The following is a 14,572-nucleotide window of genomic DNA, read 5'->3' on the forward strand; positions in this document are numbered from 1 at the left end:
CGGCCGCCTGGAACACCAGCCGCGCCCGGGCCGGAGCCCACCAGCCGCGCGGGTGGGGCCGGCCGCAGCACGGCCAGCAGACTCGGGACGACAAAAAGGCGCGACCGGAGCGAGACCGCGCGAGCGCTCCCGTAGGCGCACGCCGGCAACAAAGGCCGGTCTCCTTTCGTAAGCAGATACGGGGCAGAGCGGCGGGCAAGAAGTCTGCGCGGAACCCAGCTGGGGCCGGAAGGCGGCGGCCGCGCACTGCGGGGTCCTGCCCTCCGGCACCTGCCCACGCCGTGTCGGACGCTCCAGAAGTTCCGCTGTGGACGACAGCTGCCCGGCAGTCGACCGCGGGCCGTACGCAGCGGCCTGGCCGGCCGGCCGCCGTCCAGCTGCAGCCGAGTGGCGGGTGCGCCAGCAGCGCCCGAGCCTGCAGCGTGAGCTCCGACGCCTCCGGCCAGCAGACGGCCGTCACGTTGCAGCCCGACACACGCCTGCTCAGTGGTCCCGGACAGTGGTCTAGAGCGCTCCGCCGTCACGCTGCAGCCCGACACACGCCTGTTTAGTGGGCTGGGACAGTGGTCTGGAGCGCTGCGCCCCCTCCCCCCCCCCCCCCTCCCCTGCGCCGGCCTGACGCGCCGCGTGCCGCAGCTCGGTACAACACCAGGGTGGTCCATGGTACATCAGGGACGGACAACTGCAGCGCGTGGGCGGGAGCGCGTGCGTGGTCGACCGTCGGCCCTCGGTCACGTGACCATGGCCGGGAGATGTGTCACTGGCGTCACACCGGTCCGGTAACCTTCCAAAATGCGGGGCCACGCAACGCGTTCGTACTTCCGTTCGCGCACGAGTCGCGCCCAGTATGGGTCAGAGCGCAAGCCGTGCTGAGCCGCGTGCAAAGCACTGACACTTGCACCCCTGGCCGCTTCCCCCCCCCCCCCCGCCACTCCCCTTCTGGAGTGAGCAGAAGGCCTCGGGAATGATGCGCCACTGGAAACCCCGCGACACCGGACAGGCCGCTGCAAGCTGCTGATTGAACACTCCGCCACCCGCTCTTGGACTTCTTTATGTATTGCGTAGAACGTCGCCCTGTCACCATTATGTTGCAGAGCCAGCTGTAACGAAGGGCATGCATAGATCTTGCAAGGAGTTTTGGGAGCAGCACAAAGTTTTGTCATGGGCTCATGTTAACTGACTCGCCCGCGGCTAACTTCCGTGACGCTGCCGTCCGTGGCGAGCAAGGGATAGCCACCTATCGATCCCGCAACCGACAAGCTAAAAAATATGTGGAGCCCACATCCCTCCCCGAATGTGAACCGCCCTTTCCAAGAAGGAAGCAGCATTTGATGCTCGAACTCCGAGATGAGTTACTAGGAATCTGCAACTTTCAGCAGCTGCCAAGAAGTGCCAAGACATCTTTGTCAAAAACTGGAATCACAGCCGTCTTATGTAAGGTTATAATGATATGAAATTGACTGACAGCGGATAATACGTTACATCTCAGTCTTTCCTATGCGCATTATGCACGCGCATATATATATATATATATATATATATATATATATATAATTCTTCATGGCTGTGGATAGCTGATTGGTCTCGGTGTGTGTGTGCCAAAGGGTCATGACCGTTTCTCTGACGGTCAGGTTAGCCTGCGTCACGTCCAGATGACCTGACAAACCGTCCGTCATAACATAACTGCTTCTCGGACTTTTGTTATTGCACGCTGCACAGCATGTAACATTGCTCCTGCATTGCAAGTTGTGACGCAATCTCGGAGGAAATTAGCATAGCTCTCGGCCTCGTTAGACCCGGGCCCATAAGCCTCCGGTCCTCATAGCAAACATCCAAATGACGTCACACGACCAAACGCTGAAACCGTGTCATACTCCAGCGCAGCAGCTGGCCAACAGGCCGCGTACTGTGTGCCATAGCCTTGAAAGTGGTGAATTGAATCTGACGTTCAGTACTGTTCAGGCCAGGTTCATCCAGACATCAGTGACTAAACGCTGCTATATTGCATTATAATGGCGTTTTATCAGTCGCCCACATAAATTCGCCCACCAAACATGAGTCGTGTCCGCACTGACGCCGATGTTACGTTTGACTTTTTCAGCTAGCACCTAGCTAGCAACTTTCCCTTCGAGTCACACCTAACCACAACACCTGTTAACGTCCGTTTAATAGATTGCATATTCAAATGACACTTGGATTCCCATGATGCGTGCCGGCGCCGCGGCCATGAGGTGCGTGCAAGTGTCCCACGACAAAGCCGTCACATTGTTTCAATATGGCATAACCTAAGATGGAAATGGGTCGATAAATGCACAGAAGTACGTTTCCCTCTTAGTTTACAAACTTCAATAAGAATACACAGGCTTATCTGGGGCTGTCAGCTATCCTGATTCATATATTCCAGTTCAATTTTGACGCACCATTGCAATGAACCTCAGCGGATATAAACATTGAGATATTTCAAAAATCGTAGTCTCTTACCATGGTTGTGACGTCACCAGTCACCTGTATATAAATAAATTAGCACGTGCTGTACTCGCACGATACAGGGTGCCATTATGTGTTTTAATTATCGGGATCTAGTTCGGGGCTCGGAAGCTATTTGCGAGCGGTGGCGGGCATCCACTCCATAAATGGACTGGCCAACGCCACAGCAAATATCTGCTCAACGCGGTTCGCTGCACATGTCTGTCACGGGCGTCCCTCACGTATGGCGGACAATCATGCACCGTTTTTATTACATTCCATTTTAATCATCCCGTATTTCCGCAGCGCCACCTCAGGTGCAGTCTGAGACCACCAAGATAACTCGTAATCACCATAAACTTAAGGCTGCTGGGTATTCTGCCCCGTCTTAAACCTACGTTAAGCTGACCTATCGGGTGTCCGAAATTGATGCTGCTCTGCTCCTGCGGCTTCGTGTGCCCGTGGCTACCGCACAACAAATCAAGTTTTATCGGAGCTCAGCACCAGGGCATGACCACCGGCGGCGTGACCTGTCGGGCGACCAGGGTCCCGCCCTTTAAGGTCAAACTCCCCCCCCTCTGGTCACGCGGCGCCACCGGCGTCAGCGTTTTGTGTATAAGACACGTATGTGTGCGTGTGGTCCAAAGCATGATTGTCGATCACACCATGCGGCCCAGTGCTGCTCATTTGCACATCTATATTTATTCCGCACTTGCTCGAACTGCCAAACAGTCGATACGCGTTGCTGGACGTTGCTGGGCGTTGCCATGTAAACACTACGGTCTCACCACATCTTCTTCGCCTCTCGACCAAGTAAGACATGGGCTTTGGGAGTGACATCACGAGAGTCAGGTAACCACGACACAGATCGAATGGGTTTCCTTCAAGTAACAAACGGGCTCCGAATGGCCAATGCATAACGTCGAGGTGCTGGCCTGTACTGGGTGGAGGAGGAAGGGGAAGGAGGCGTCAGTTCCGGACTGTTAACCAGCGAGCGTTGGTGCGGTGCTTAAGCTGGTCAGAAAGCGAAGATCATCGGTTGGCCACCGGATCGTTAGTTCGGTACGTGACGAAATGACCCAAGATCAGGTGGCCTCGGAGCTGTGAACCAACGTTGGACCCATCGGACGTCGGCTGTGCCACGACAGAGCCGGTCAGTCGCTGGAGAACAGCGCCGGTCGCGGGAGGACGAGTTCGGTGCACAGGGTGGCCACGTATCGGACGTCGGCAGTGCCACGACAGAGCCGGTCAGTCGCCGGAGAACAGCGCCGGCAGCGGGAGGACGAGTTCGGTGCACAGGATGGCCATACTCTTCCCGTCAGTGTGTCCTCAAAGGCAGCCAACTGGCAAGGCCGCTGACGGCTAGGGGATAGCCGGTTTCCAAGACGACAGAAGATAAGCACACATGACGGAGTCCGTGTACCTGACGTCCCTGAAGCCACGCCCCAATCAACACTGCCCGAACCGCGGTAAGGCAAGAGGCTGGTATTCGCCAAAATGCTGCACTGGACCATCAAGGACGGGGAGGGTGTAGCCTTCGCCGGCGAGTGGTCTTTCGAACTTTTCCGTCCCCGAAACAGAGAGCGCCGGCGTCTGAGCGAGCAGCAGCCCTGCAGTTCCCATCCCTCAGACCGTCAAGGAGTCGCTGAAGACACGGCGGTGGGGAACATGAGCTGCCGTGGCCTGTCTGGTCGTCACATCTTCCCCGACGCCCCCGCGGCCCCCTAAGGCAATATTCAGCCACTTCGGTGGCAAGGATGTGACTATTTGTTCATGGTATTGCAACCCCGCCATGGGGCTCGCTGCCTGTTGCTACTCAGATCATTTAATCAGAATCGAGCCGAACGGCCGTCAGCCCAGCATCTAGGCGCCTCGGGCTTGGGAAATCGACCGGGCAGGCCGGAATGTCAGGGTTCGTATTTTCACGAGTTACTTTTGCATGGCTATCTTTCGCACCGTTACCTTTGCTGGTCTTTGACCAGAATCAGAACAACAAAATGGCATGGTGGTGCAAAGCTACAAAGTGTTTTAACAAAGTACAGAACATTCATTCAACAATCACATCGGAATTTTAAATTTTTTGTTCGTTGACAGTTTACCCTCGTGGCCTTGCAACATAAGATTACGTGACATGCAGAAACACGATGACAGTAACCAAAAACAGTAATTTTCTAGCCTAAGGTCTGTTAACATGAGTGTGTCTTTTTTAAGTGTGTCGGACGCACCGATATGCACGTAAAACCCGCACATGTGAACAACCATTATAAGGCGCCTCTAATAGCACGTTTCAAGAAAAAAATCACGAATACGGTCCCTCCAAAAATGTCACATTTGTAGCCAAGTTGTGGCCTATTTTGGAGGGTTCAGCGGCAATCAACCCAAGAACGAGAAGTTCATATTCGTATCCATCCATCATACCCTGGAGAAAACATACCGGAATGTTTTAGACACACCCCTGCAATATTGGTCCCGATAGCACCAACGGTGGCCGGGCTATGGTCTTGCGCGTTTTAGTACAACGCGTGCTGACTTGCCATTCGCCGCGCTCAAACGAAAACAATCGGACACTGAAAAATGATGTGCTGGTAACTTGACTTAAGTTAAGTCAATATATACCTCCAAAATGTAAGTGAATTTAAATATCGTTTTAACTTACTGACCTTACCCTTATCTAATGTGGGGGTATGTTCAGCCCGTCGTTATTTCTGCCTGCTGCTAAGAAGCCGTTCGCCGCAGCGTCACGACATCTCACGTATTTCATGACGCTCACCCACACGCTTTCTGTTTAAATCTTTGAAAAAATCGGTCGCGCGAAATACGTAAAATATACATTTAAACACCGTTCCGCGTGATGATTGCTAAGCTGGGCAACCTAATGTGCTGAAGCCGATGTCAGCCTATTGTATTTGTGTACACACATTGAGTCAAAGTTTCGGGTGGAAAAAGTTAAGCACCTGAACTGGAAGGCAGGTCATGTCAGGCCACGTGATGACCTCACGCAAACAATTGACAAATTTCCCGAAAAGAAATGTAATGCCGAGGTGAACGGTGTCACTTGCTTGATCGAACGACGCCTAATTCAAAAGGTGCATACATCAAGGTCTGGATATAATCGGTTTCTGTCGAAATCTGATATTCCTGTCGACTGTAAAATAGGGACTAACGACTTAAAAAATTCCGACCGCGTTCATTTTTCTCTGGACACCATAAACGTAGCACAACTCTGAAAAAGGGGGCGTGGGCGGGCAGTTCTTGGTTTTTCACGGGGCATCAGATTTTGACCCCTAGACGTCACGACATGCCCGACCAATATTCGTTGTGTGAATATATTATGCATAATTGCTTAGCAGGGTAACCTCATGTGCTAAAACCGATTTCGGCTCATCGGAACGTGCACACGAACTAAGTCATGGCTTTAAGATACAGAAAGTTAAGCACCTGAGCTGGAGTGCGGATCTCGCCAGGCCACGTGCCATGCCAACAATGCATTGCGACAGAAGCTGATTACATCCAGACATTGCAGCAAGGCCCTAGAAAAAATAGGTTGGGGGTAGGATAATACCAAAATATACTAGGTTTCAAATTGGTACCGGCACAGCGAGTTTATATTTCACTGTTTATGAATGAGTGGTGCAATAATACCATTTAAATAAAAATTGTTGACACAAAATATCTTGCTAACCATTATAATCTGTTATAGGAAATATCTAGAATACCATCCTTGATAGCCTAAACCTTTGACTAAATCTGGCAATGTTACAATTATGGTGCTTCGGCGACATAACAAAACTGCACTCTTCTGCTGGCAGCATGCAGGGCAGCAAAGGCATTTTACGCCGTTCGTTGCTCGGCAATCCTGGTGAACATTTTCGTAAGAGAAACTACCATGACACTATCCTGATGTTTATGTAATCATCTTCCCTGAATTGTGGCCTAAAAGAGCCTGCAAACAAACGAAACCTGTAAATTTTAGACCTTGCAACACTGTTACATTCAAACTTATTATGGAAGGTCCCTCTGTGTCCATCCATGTGTGTCTATTCATAAACATTGTAATAAGAATGTGTATATGCATTTTTATGTCCATAATAAACTTGTAGATCTTATAAGCTGGAACATAGCATAGATTTTCAGCATCAAGCTATGTACTGGTTGTCTTCAGGCTGTCATCTGATGTTTTGATGTTTGAAATACAATCAATGGCATACAATCAATCATAATATTTCCTACTTCTTATAGCAATGACAATAATGTGAACACATTGTTATAAGCACTGCACCAGTGGTCAGTGGTCAGAGATGCCAAATGAGTTGGGGCTCTCAATGCATACTCCACTCAACTCACTCCACTCAGCCCCAGCAAACTGAGCAGTGGGAAATGGTGTAACTCACCAATTAAAAGGTACCCACAAACAGGTTTGTTTCTTCCCAGTTTTGGCTCACTTTGTTCTCAAAGTCAGGTTGCAGGCTCTTTTGGGGGGGGGGGGGGCTGGAGCCCCTGACTGAAAAGGAAACTGCATTCTTGCCAAATGACAATCAGTGTTGGGGATTTTTTTTTACTTGCTGGTGTCAAGTGTGACCCAGCACACACATGATGAAGATGCTCTTATGTTTCTAGTACTGATACAATTACAGAAAGATGTCTGAGGCATGCCATTTGGGGCACAGGTAAAGGCTGTCACAGGTTTTCCTTCACACAGGCAACCCCTAATGCTGCTGGAAAATTATATGCTGCAACTATTAGTGCTGCATGATACATGGATGAATCACCCTGCCCCTAAATCATGTTAGGTTCTGTGGAGCCAGTTGGCATTACTTGCCTACTAAAACTGAAATTTCCCTCTCATTTCTTTACCTTGAAAGATGACACCCTGCCCTGCACACTCAAATCTGAAGTTGGTCTCAGCCTTCTAACAGACATAACAAAATCACAAAAATCTTAAGTTTGACACCTAATGTCTTGCCTTTAGATGTGCAACTAACCATGTCTGGCACATCAAACCAATTTTGTAATGCCTCACAGCACCAAGATCATCTACATCATAAGTGGCCTACACATTTGCAACTTTTCTGGTCCAATTTTAACTATGTCTTGGCTTTTGAATGTCAGGAGCATGGCAAGAGGATTTGGGGGGGGGGGGGGTGAGAAGATAGCTGCTTGGGGCTGATCTTCAATCTCTCTGAAAATGTTATGTTGCCCCTATGGAACTTGACTGGACATAAGTCATCAAAATAAACCTGCTTTATTACTGTAGGGCTTCGTTGTATGGGTTAGTTTCTGGTGCACATTTCAAATTAATGGATGACAGGAACCACACTGTACACCTTCCATAGACCTCTTAAGGGTCAGAATAGGTCACTGACCTCAAATGACCCCAGTCAACATCTTGTTTTTAGGAACATACTGCCTAGTGTAATCTATGTCACTTATCCAAATGCAAAACACAAAGTGATCTTGTATGATTTTGGCCACCATGACCTTCAAAAGATTAAACATGGTTAATGACCTTAGATGAGCATGTGACTTTTTACTTGGAACAGCTATCTAGGGGCCCTTTGGAGAACAACCTAGAATCTGACCTTGTTTGACCTTATTTGGCCCAAAGACCATAACCTAAGAACCTTACGCTGTGACCTAAGTGAGATCCTGTACAGGTCAATACACCCTGTGAATTTGGTGTCTCTAACTCTCTTAGTTCTACAGATCTCAGGCAGGTCAAATTGACCCTCCCCCACCCAAGCGAATGGCTTCCAGCCGGCCATGCGGGTGCAGTGTTAACATTGAATGTAACTGCTGCCGCCTTCTCAGTGGTTGCACACTCAAGTATTTCCCTCCCATTGAACTGACCGCTCGTTTATACGTACCACTGGTTTGAAGTAATCCGCATCTGGATCGCAGATAGAAACGTTCCGTGACAGTAAGGGTGATGATTGTAATGTTCGTAAAAGTCGTCCTTACTGGATGTAACACATGGTATGGAGATACAGGCTGGCATTGGAATATCTGACCAGCCACAGCTGTTTTAAACAGGGGTGGCTAGGACTAAAAAATGGCTAGGACACATACTCGCCAACGTCTGGAGACTTATTTTATGGGAGAGATCGCCTTAGAAACATTCGAAAAAACGATCATTAAAAAACACGTATTGTGATGACCTTCAACACGTAAATGTCCTGGGGCAATCCAATGGTGATGTCACCATGGTATTGCCAGGTCTAGTCCCGACTAGGTTCCGACCCCCTCCCCCCCTGCATTGAAGTGTATAACTTTTGAACTAAGCATCATTCGATCAAGCCAGGTACACCATTCAACTCGCCATTACTTTTACTTCCTTAAAATGTGCCACCTACAATTGTTTGAGTGAGGTTATCACGTTACCTGACATAACCTACATTTCGGTTCAGGTGCCCAATTTTTTCCACCTTAAAGGAAGTGTTGTGTTCCACATTTAAATAGGGTTTTGAATTGAAAGAGCCATCTTGAAGACTGTTTGGTGCTGTCCACAATCCTGCCTTTTCTTAAGACCTAAGCCCTCTAGTTTCTGAGCCGCACACACGCAAAAATTGAGAAAGGTATATCAGGGAGAGCATTCCAAAATCACCTTGGCACTCATCACGTCATCATAGCGTCATTTAAATCATACTATTTCATATGCCGATCGAGGCCCAGAAAGACATAATTATTGAGGCGTTCATAGCTGGCGTTCGCAAGCGCGACTTTCAGGTGTTCTGACTGTCAACTGGCTCCTAATCAATGTTGTGCAAGTATGATGACGTAATCAAAAGATGACACACTGAGGAGCGTATTTACCAAACCGAGAATTGTGCTGTGTCTGGGCCAGCCTTTTCCACTTAAAAATATACAATTAGTTAAAAATAAGTTTGTTCCATCATATCTGGTGCTTGTTTTAATATCTTCAAATGTAAAGCATCTCTCTAAAACTCTGATTTATTTGTATCCAAATTCAAATGAAACAGGTTGATATCGAATCATCATGATAAATTATATATATATATATATATATATATATATATATATATATATATATATTCAAATATATGCATACTTACATGTGTATAACATATCCTTCAGGAATATTTTTTCATCGGTTTGGCTTGGGACTTTTTTAGGTTTTTTTTTAGGTTTTTTTTAGGACTTTATCTGCGTGATATTCCTGATTAATATGCAAAACACGGTTTACAACACAACAGCTGATCCACAATGGCCACTGAATGTCAAAATACTCAACACCCTACAAAAACCTTTCATATACGCTGTCAGTGCACTTTGGGCCTTCTACTGTACACACTTCGTGAAAATCCCGGAGGTCGTTGATTTCTGCTGAATAGGAATATCGAACTGCTGCCTTAGTTCACACGCGTCCTTTACGCTCGGCAGACATTCTGCTGTGCGAGGAGGGCGTAGAGCGGCCGGCTGTGCGGCACTCCCGTTACATCTTACGCTACAGAAATGATCGCCGTATTCATTCATATAGCCACATAGAAGATAAATACGCGGCATATGCCCGGCAGGGGCAGTCTATAGCCTACTGAGAAATGGACAGCACACATGTTTATCACCTGCAGATCTGTGGTTAGCACACGCCACTGGTGAGCCGCGGCACGAACACTGACCTGTCGGAGCGGTTCAGACTGGCCTTGCCCTGGTCCTTGCGTTTGCCGACAGCCGCCTGCGGACCCTGCTGTTTGATCTTGGCGTTCGGCCGCCGTGGCCGCTTCTTCTTCGCCTGGATCGCCCGAACTGAAACAGCACAGTGGTTATGGCGATTTCTGCGATGATTTTCAATGGTATGGCGAAAGCACATCGGCTCTAGAACGGTAGGAGAGAAGGGGGGAGGGCGCATATGTGTTTTTGTTTTTTTATAAATCCATTGCAATACCATTTCAACTTGTTTTCTGGCAGAAGGAGTCCTGACCAGTGATCTTCGAAGCCCCCTCCCCCCGCACCCAGTTAACCGCAAAATCACCAAGTAAAAACGTCGCTTGGGCAGCAGCTAAAGCCCCAACAGACCTTTGACATGTTTCGGGCAGATACTGTAAGAAGTATGGATCTGTGGTGAGGCAGCTATTCGAGTAAAAGGGCAAGAAGAGAACGGAAAATGACAGCACTGCTGTTCTCGAGAGGTCCTGACAGGTTTACAATGTCGTTAACTGGAATTTGATTGCAGTAAATGAGTGCAAATATTGGGCCAATCACGTCACCAATGGACTGCTGTTCGTGCCTGTGAATAATCAGCTAGAATCAATGCTGACTGGTTCAATTCCAATAATTACTGCGATCCCGAAATAGTTCAAATATGTCATAACAAAACGCACAAGTGCGTCGAATGAGGCTGGTGGGCCCATGTAAAAGGCAGGTGTTAAAATGCAGACACGCTCAAGACAAAATGCAATCATACCGAAAAGTCATTAGAACGTCCTTGAGTCACAAAGGAGCGCATCATTCCACGGAGCACTGTCGATTTCCCGGAGGCGAACGTACATAGACACGAAGATCATGAAGATCATGGCTGGCGTGCTATAAGACTGAACAATTCTTCCCTTTTAGCTGGTGACATACCTGCTTGCAACTACTTTGAACACATCTTGAACAATCTTAGACTAGATAACGGGTGGGTCACGACGATCACGACCAATAACTTTGCCTCCAGTATGTCCACGACAAAGCGCCAATTAGTGTATTCTTGTTCATGAACCGACTAAGTAAAAAAAGGAAAAGGAACAAGAACAACAACAGCCATTTTGTGCTTTGTTGAACTGTGGGTCACAATGTGCAAGATTCACATGTTCCATACATGTTTGCCTCCAGTTAACTCACAAACAATGTACTTTTTTGCAACTGTGGCATAAAATAATAGCTTCTGAGCATGTCAGCTAGCACCTCCTAGAAGGGAGATGCCTCTCCCAAAAAATCCTACTGATTTACTCTTAAAGTAAGCAGTGATCTGCCAGCAGACTGATTGAGCATTGCCTTCAAGTCTATACCCAATAAACCCAAAAATCCACACTTTCACTAAATTGTTAAGGGAACCAGTTGCTATCTCAAGATGGTTAGGCTCAGTAAGGTGAGAGGATAGAGGAGTGAGGGAGAGCATATAACTTCTGTCACATAACTTCTGTGAAACTTCTGTTAGGGGGAAAAGAGGGGTGCTCAATATGACCAACACAAATGACTTGTGTGTACACATTAAAGGTCAGTGTGTGTGGGGGGGGGGGGGGGGGGGTAGAAATGAGCCCTGGAGGACATTGAAACCATATACCCCTAAGGAAGCAAATTCCTCCATCAGCCATCCTTGCTCTCATCAATAGTCAAGTAATGATATAATAATTTAACACATCACTAAATGATGATCTCCCAAATAACAGCTCATTGCAGCTATCAACTATGTAGTTAGTGGACTAAAAGACCAACAAAGTGCAAACAATATTGTTGGCAATCATAAAGGCAAAACTATTTAGATTAAAGACATGAACAACTTTATCTGGGTAAATAATCAACAACTAGGGGCCATCATATAATTCAGGCTTGGTGCCAAACAATCATGTCATTGAAGTCAAATGGAGTCAACCTTTCCATTAGAAATGAAATTATGTAACATGAATTAGAAATATCAATATGGCAGCTTTGGTCAAACAGCTCACTGATCCAGGATCAGGTTCAACAGATGCTTTCACACACCTTTGAGGCAACAAACATGTGCAACACTCCTGATCCAGGACTGGTTTCCATCACCTCACATTCCATCATAATAGCAATGCCAATTTCCATGAATAGGTAAAATTTGGTGTGGTTTCATGGAGTCTACAACCCACTAAAAAAGCAATTATGAAAGTCAAACCTATTCTAACAAACACATTAACTATACAAACTACCCTGCCTATGTGTGCTTCCATTTGACAGCAGCTATGTAATGCCCCAAACATTTCTTCACTTAGCAAGGCTGGCTAGCTACATAAGAAAGAGGCATTCCCATTTTGTCAGGCTGCAACTGTGGGGTTGTATCTGCAGTTTCATCAGTTTGCTAGTAGTATACATATTCAATGTTAATTGAGAAAAAAATACAGTAGGGTGAATTCTCCCCAATCTAAGGAGAGTTGTATGATGCTGGAAATTTTATAAAGTTCCATATAATAAGTCAAGTTACAGTCATAATACATACCATTTGAACATGAGTTATAGAACCTGTTTGCCTTATGAATCAAACCATGCCAAAATATGCAAAAAAGATGTGCCTTGAAAAGTGTGTAAGTGGTTTCAACTGACTTATTTAAATGATTATGGTGAATATAACATCCCCACTTTCATCACTTAACACAACATCACATTAATAACTGAGCACAAATTCATGACAAAAAATTAATATTATTTATGCCAAAAGTAATATCATGGAAAGCAGCTAATGGTTTGGACAGCAGTATATTCTAGACTCATTTCTTTACCACTTCATCCATAATACATCATAGCTAGTGATAACCAAGCCTCATACTTACTTCAGTTTTAATTAAAAATCACTTGGTGTCATGTAATCTTTAAAACATCCTGCTACCCATGCATATTTCCTAATGTTGTCTGCAATACATAAGGGAACAGCATATTCCACACAAAATTAGTGAATCTTAGCAAGAGCAAAATTGACATGGTGATGAAATTTATTGCAGATTTGCATACAGTACCTTTTTTATTTACAGCTGAACTTTTACCAGGCATTTTGTTTGATCACCTTTTTTATTCTTGAAGTGGCAATCAGTGAAACAAACAAGGCTCTATTGAAACAACCATCCAAAAACCTTCCCGAGCTAATTTGTAAGGTTGAGCGGGTGAGCTACTGCCGTAAGATTGCCCATTTTAACGACAAATTCATATACACGTCACCCATGACCCAGACCTCCATTATTAGCAACAGGCAATAATGAGGACATCACAATACCTAGCACCGGTTGCCAGAAAAACTGTAAGGAAAGGTGTTGCTACACAATCAACCGAAAACGATTAACTGATTAGGCACCAAGCGGGTTTAATCGCAATATAAGTCCACCCAACGCAATCTAAGGGAGAATGTTGACAACTCAAATAATGCGAATGAACACGTCGATTTTGTCCACAAACATCGGAACTGGGCTACCAAATAGGGCCATGAGTGCTACTAGATCCCAAATCCTCCATACGCTTTACTTCACCTGGTTGGTGGGGCTCGTGGCGGTGCAAGGGGTTTGGAAGCCGAAGCGAGCCCTTTTTGTAGCACAGGAATGGCCCTATTCGGCACTCCTCATAGCTCTTAGGGCCGTATTATTATAGTAGGAGGCTCAGCAGTCATAAACCCCATGACCAAATGATGATGTGTTGGAGGCCCAACCTGTTATTGAGAAAAGTACATTCACGTTTTGAACGGCTTCGATGCGATACGGACACCTGACATTGCCAAATGATCCTGGAAATTTCGCCCAAAGAGGGCCCCACCTTCTCCAGGAGCGGCCCTGAAAGCCCCACTGGTGCGCCTCGGGGCTTTAATGTATTCATTGGCATTCTTACGCAGTTCAAAGTCGCCGGCCGTTACGATCTGTCTGCTCAACTGTACTGGGTTCCACTGCGGGCCGTCGACGTGACCCCGCCTTCAGTGACGTCACGTCCTGGCCTGCGCAGCAAGTAAACAAATTGTCTGATGGCCATCTTTTGACAAAGGGTCGACCCACCCTCTCTAGAACTGCTGTTTCTAACCATCGATTTGAATGGATCACCAGAAGTGCCCTGCCACCATTTTAGCGACACAGTAAAGTAGCGTTATAAACTGAACTACGCTGTGCGGTCGTAAAGTAGGAAGTTGTGTGCCGATGAATTTACATCCTCCCATAGCAGTTGCAACAACGGACAATACATTGTGGAAAAGATAGAACATGGTCAACAGTTTGGACTGATTTTTTCAGTTGCTCATTAGTGGGTCTTATGGTAAGGTAGGACTCAATGACACAATTTCATGAAGTAGCATGTAGCGCGATTTTTCCTTAATTCGGAGAAGGCCTTGCCCCCAGGCCCCCAGTGCTACGGCTTTAATTATGAGTGGATAAGTATGACAGCACATCAATTGAAA

General features: G+C 46.8%; 1 protein-coding gene across 1 annotated transcript in view; it reads right to left on the reverse strand.

The window, feature by feature from the left end:
- LOC119112702 (SRSF protein kinase 3) overlaps positions 1 to 13,575 on the reverse strand; it is a 36,471-nt gene extending 22,896 nt beyond the window's left edge. The window contains exons 1-2 of the mRNA XM_037236963.1: positions 13,161 to 13,575; positions 10,101 to 10,227 (exon numbers count right to left, since the gene is read on the reverse strand). Of these exons, the coding sequence (XP_037092858.1) occupies positions 10,101 to 10,227; positions 13,161 to 13,194 (161 nt within the window). The 5' untranslated portion in view covers positions 13,195 to 13,575. The remainder of the gene's footprint in view (positions 1 to 10,100; positions 10,228 to 13,160) is intronic.
- Between the last annotated feature and the right edge of the window lie 997 nt (positions 13,576 to 14,572).

The sequence above is a fragment of the Pollicipes pollicipes genome, unplaced genomic scaffold (genome assembly GCF_011947565.3).
Source record: "Pollicipes pollicipes isolate AB1234 unplaced genomic scaffold, Ppol_2.1 Scaffold_7261;HRSCAF=8764_pilon_pilon_pilon, whole genome shotgun sequence".
NCBI classification, from domain to species: Eukaryota; Metazoa; Arthropoda; class Thecostraca; order Pollicipedomorpha; family Pollicipedidae; genus Pollicipes; species Pollicipes pollicipes.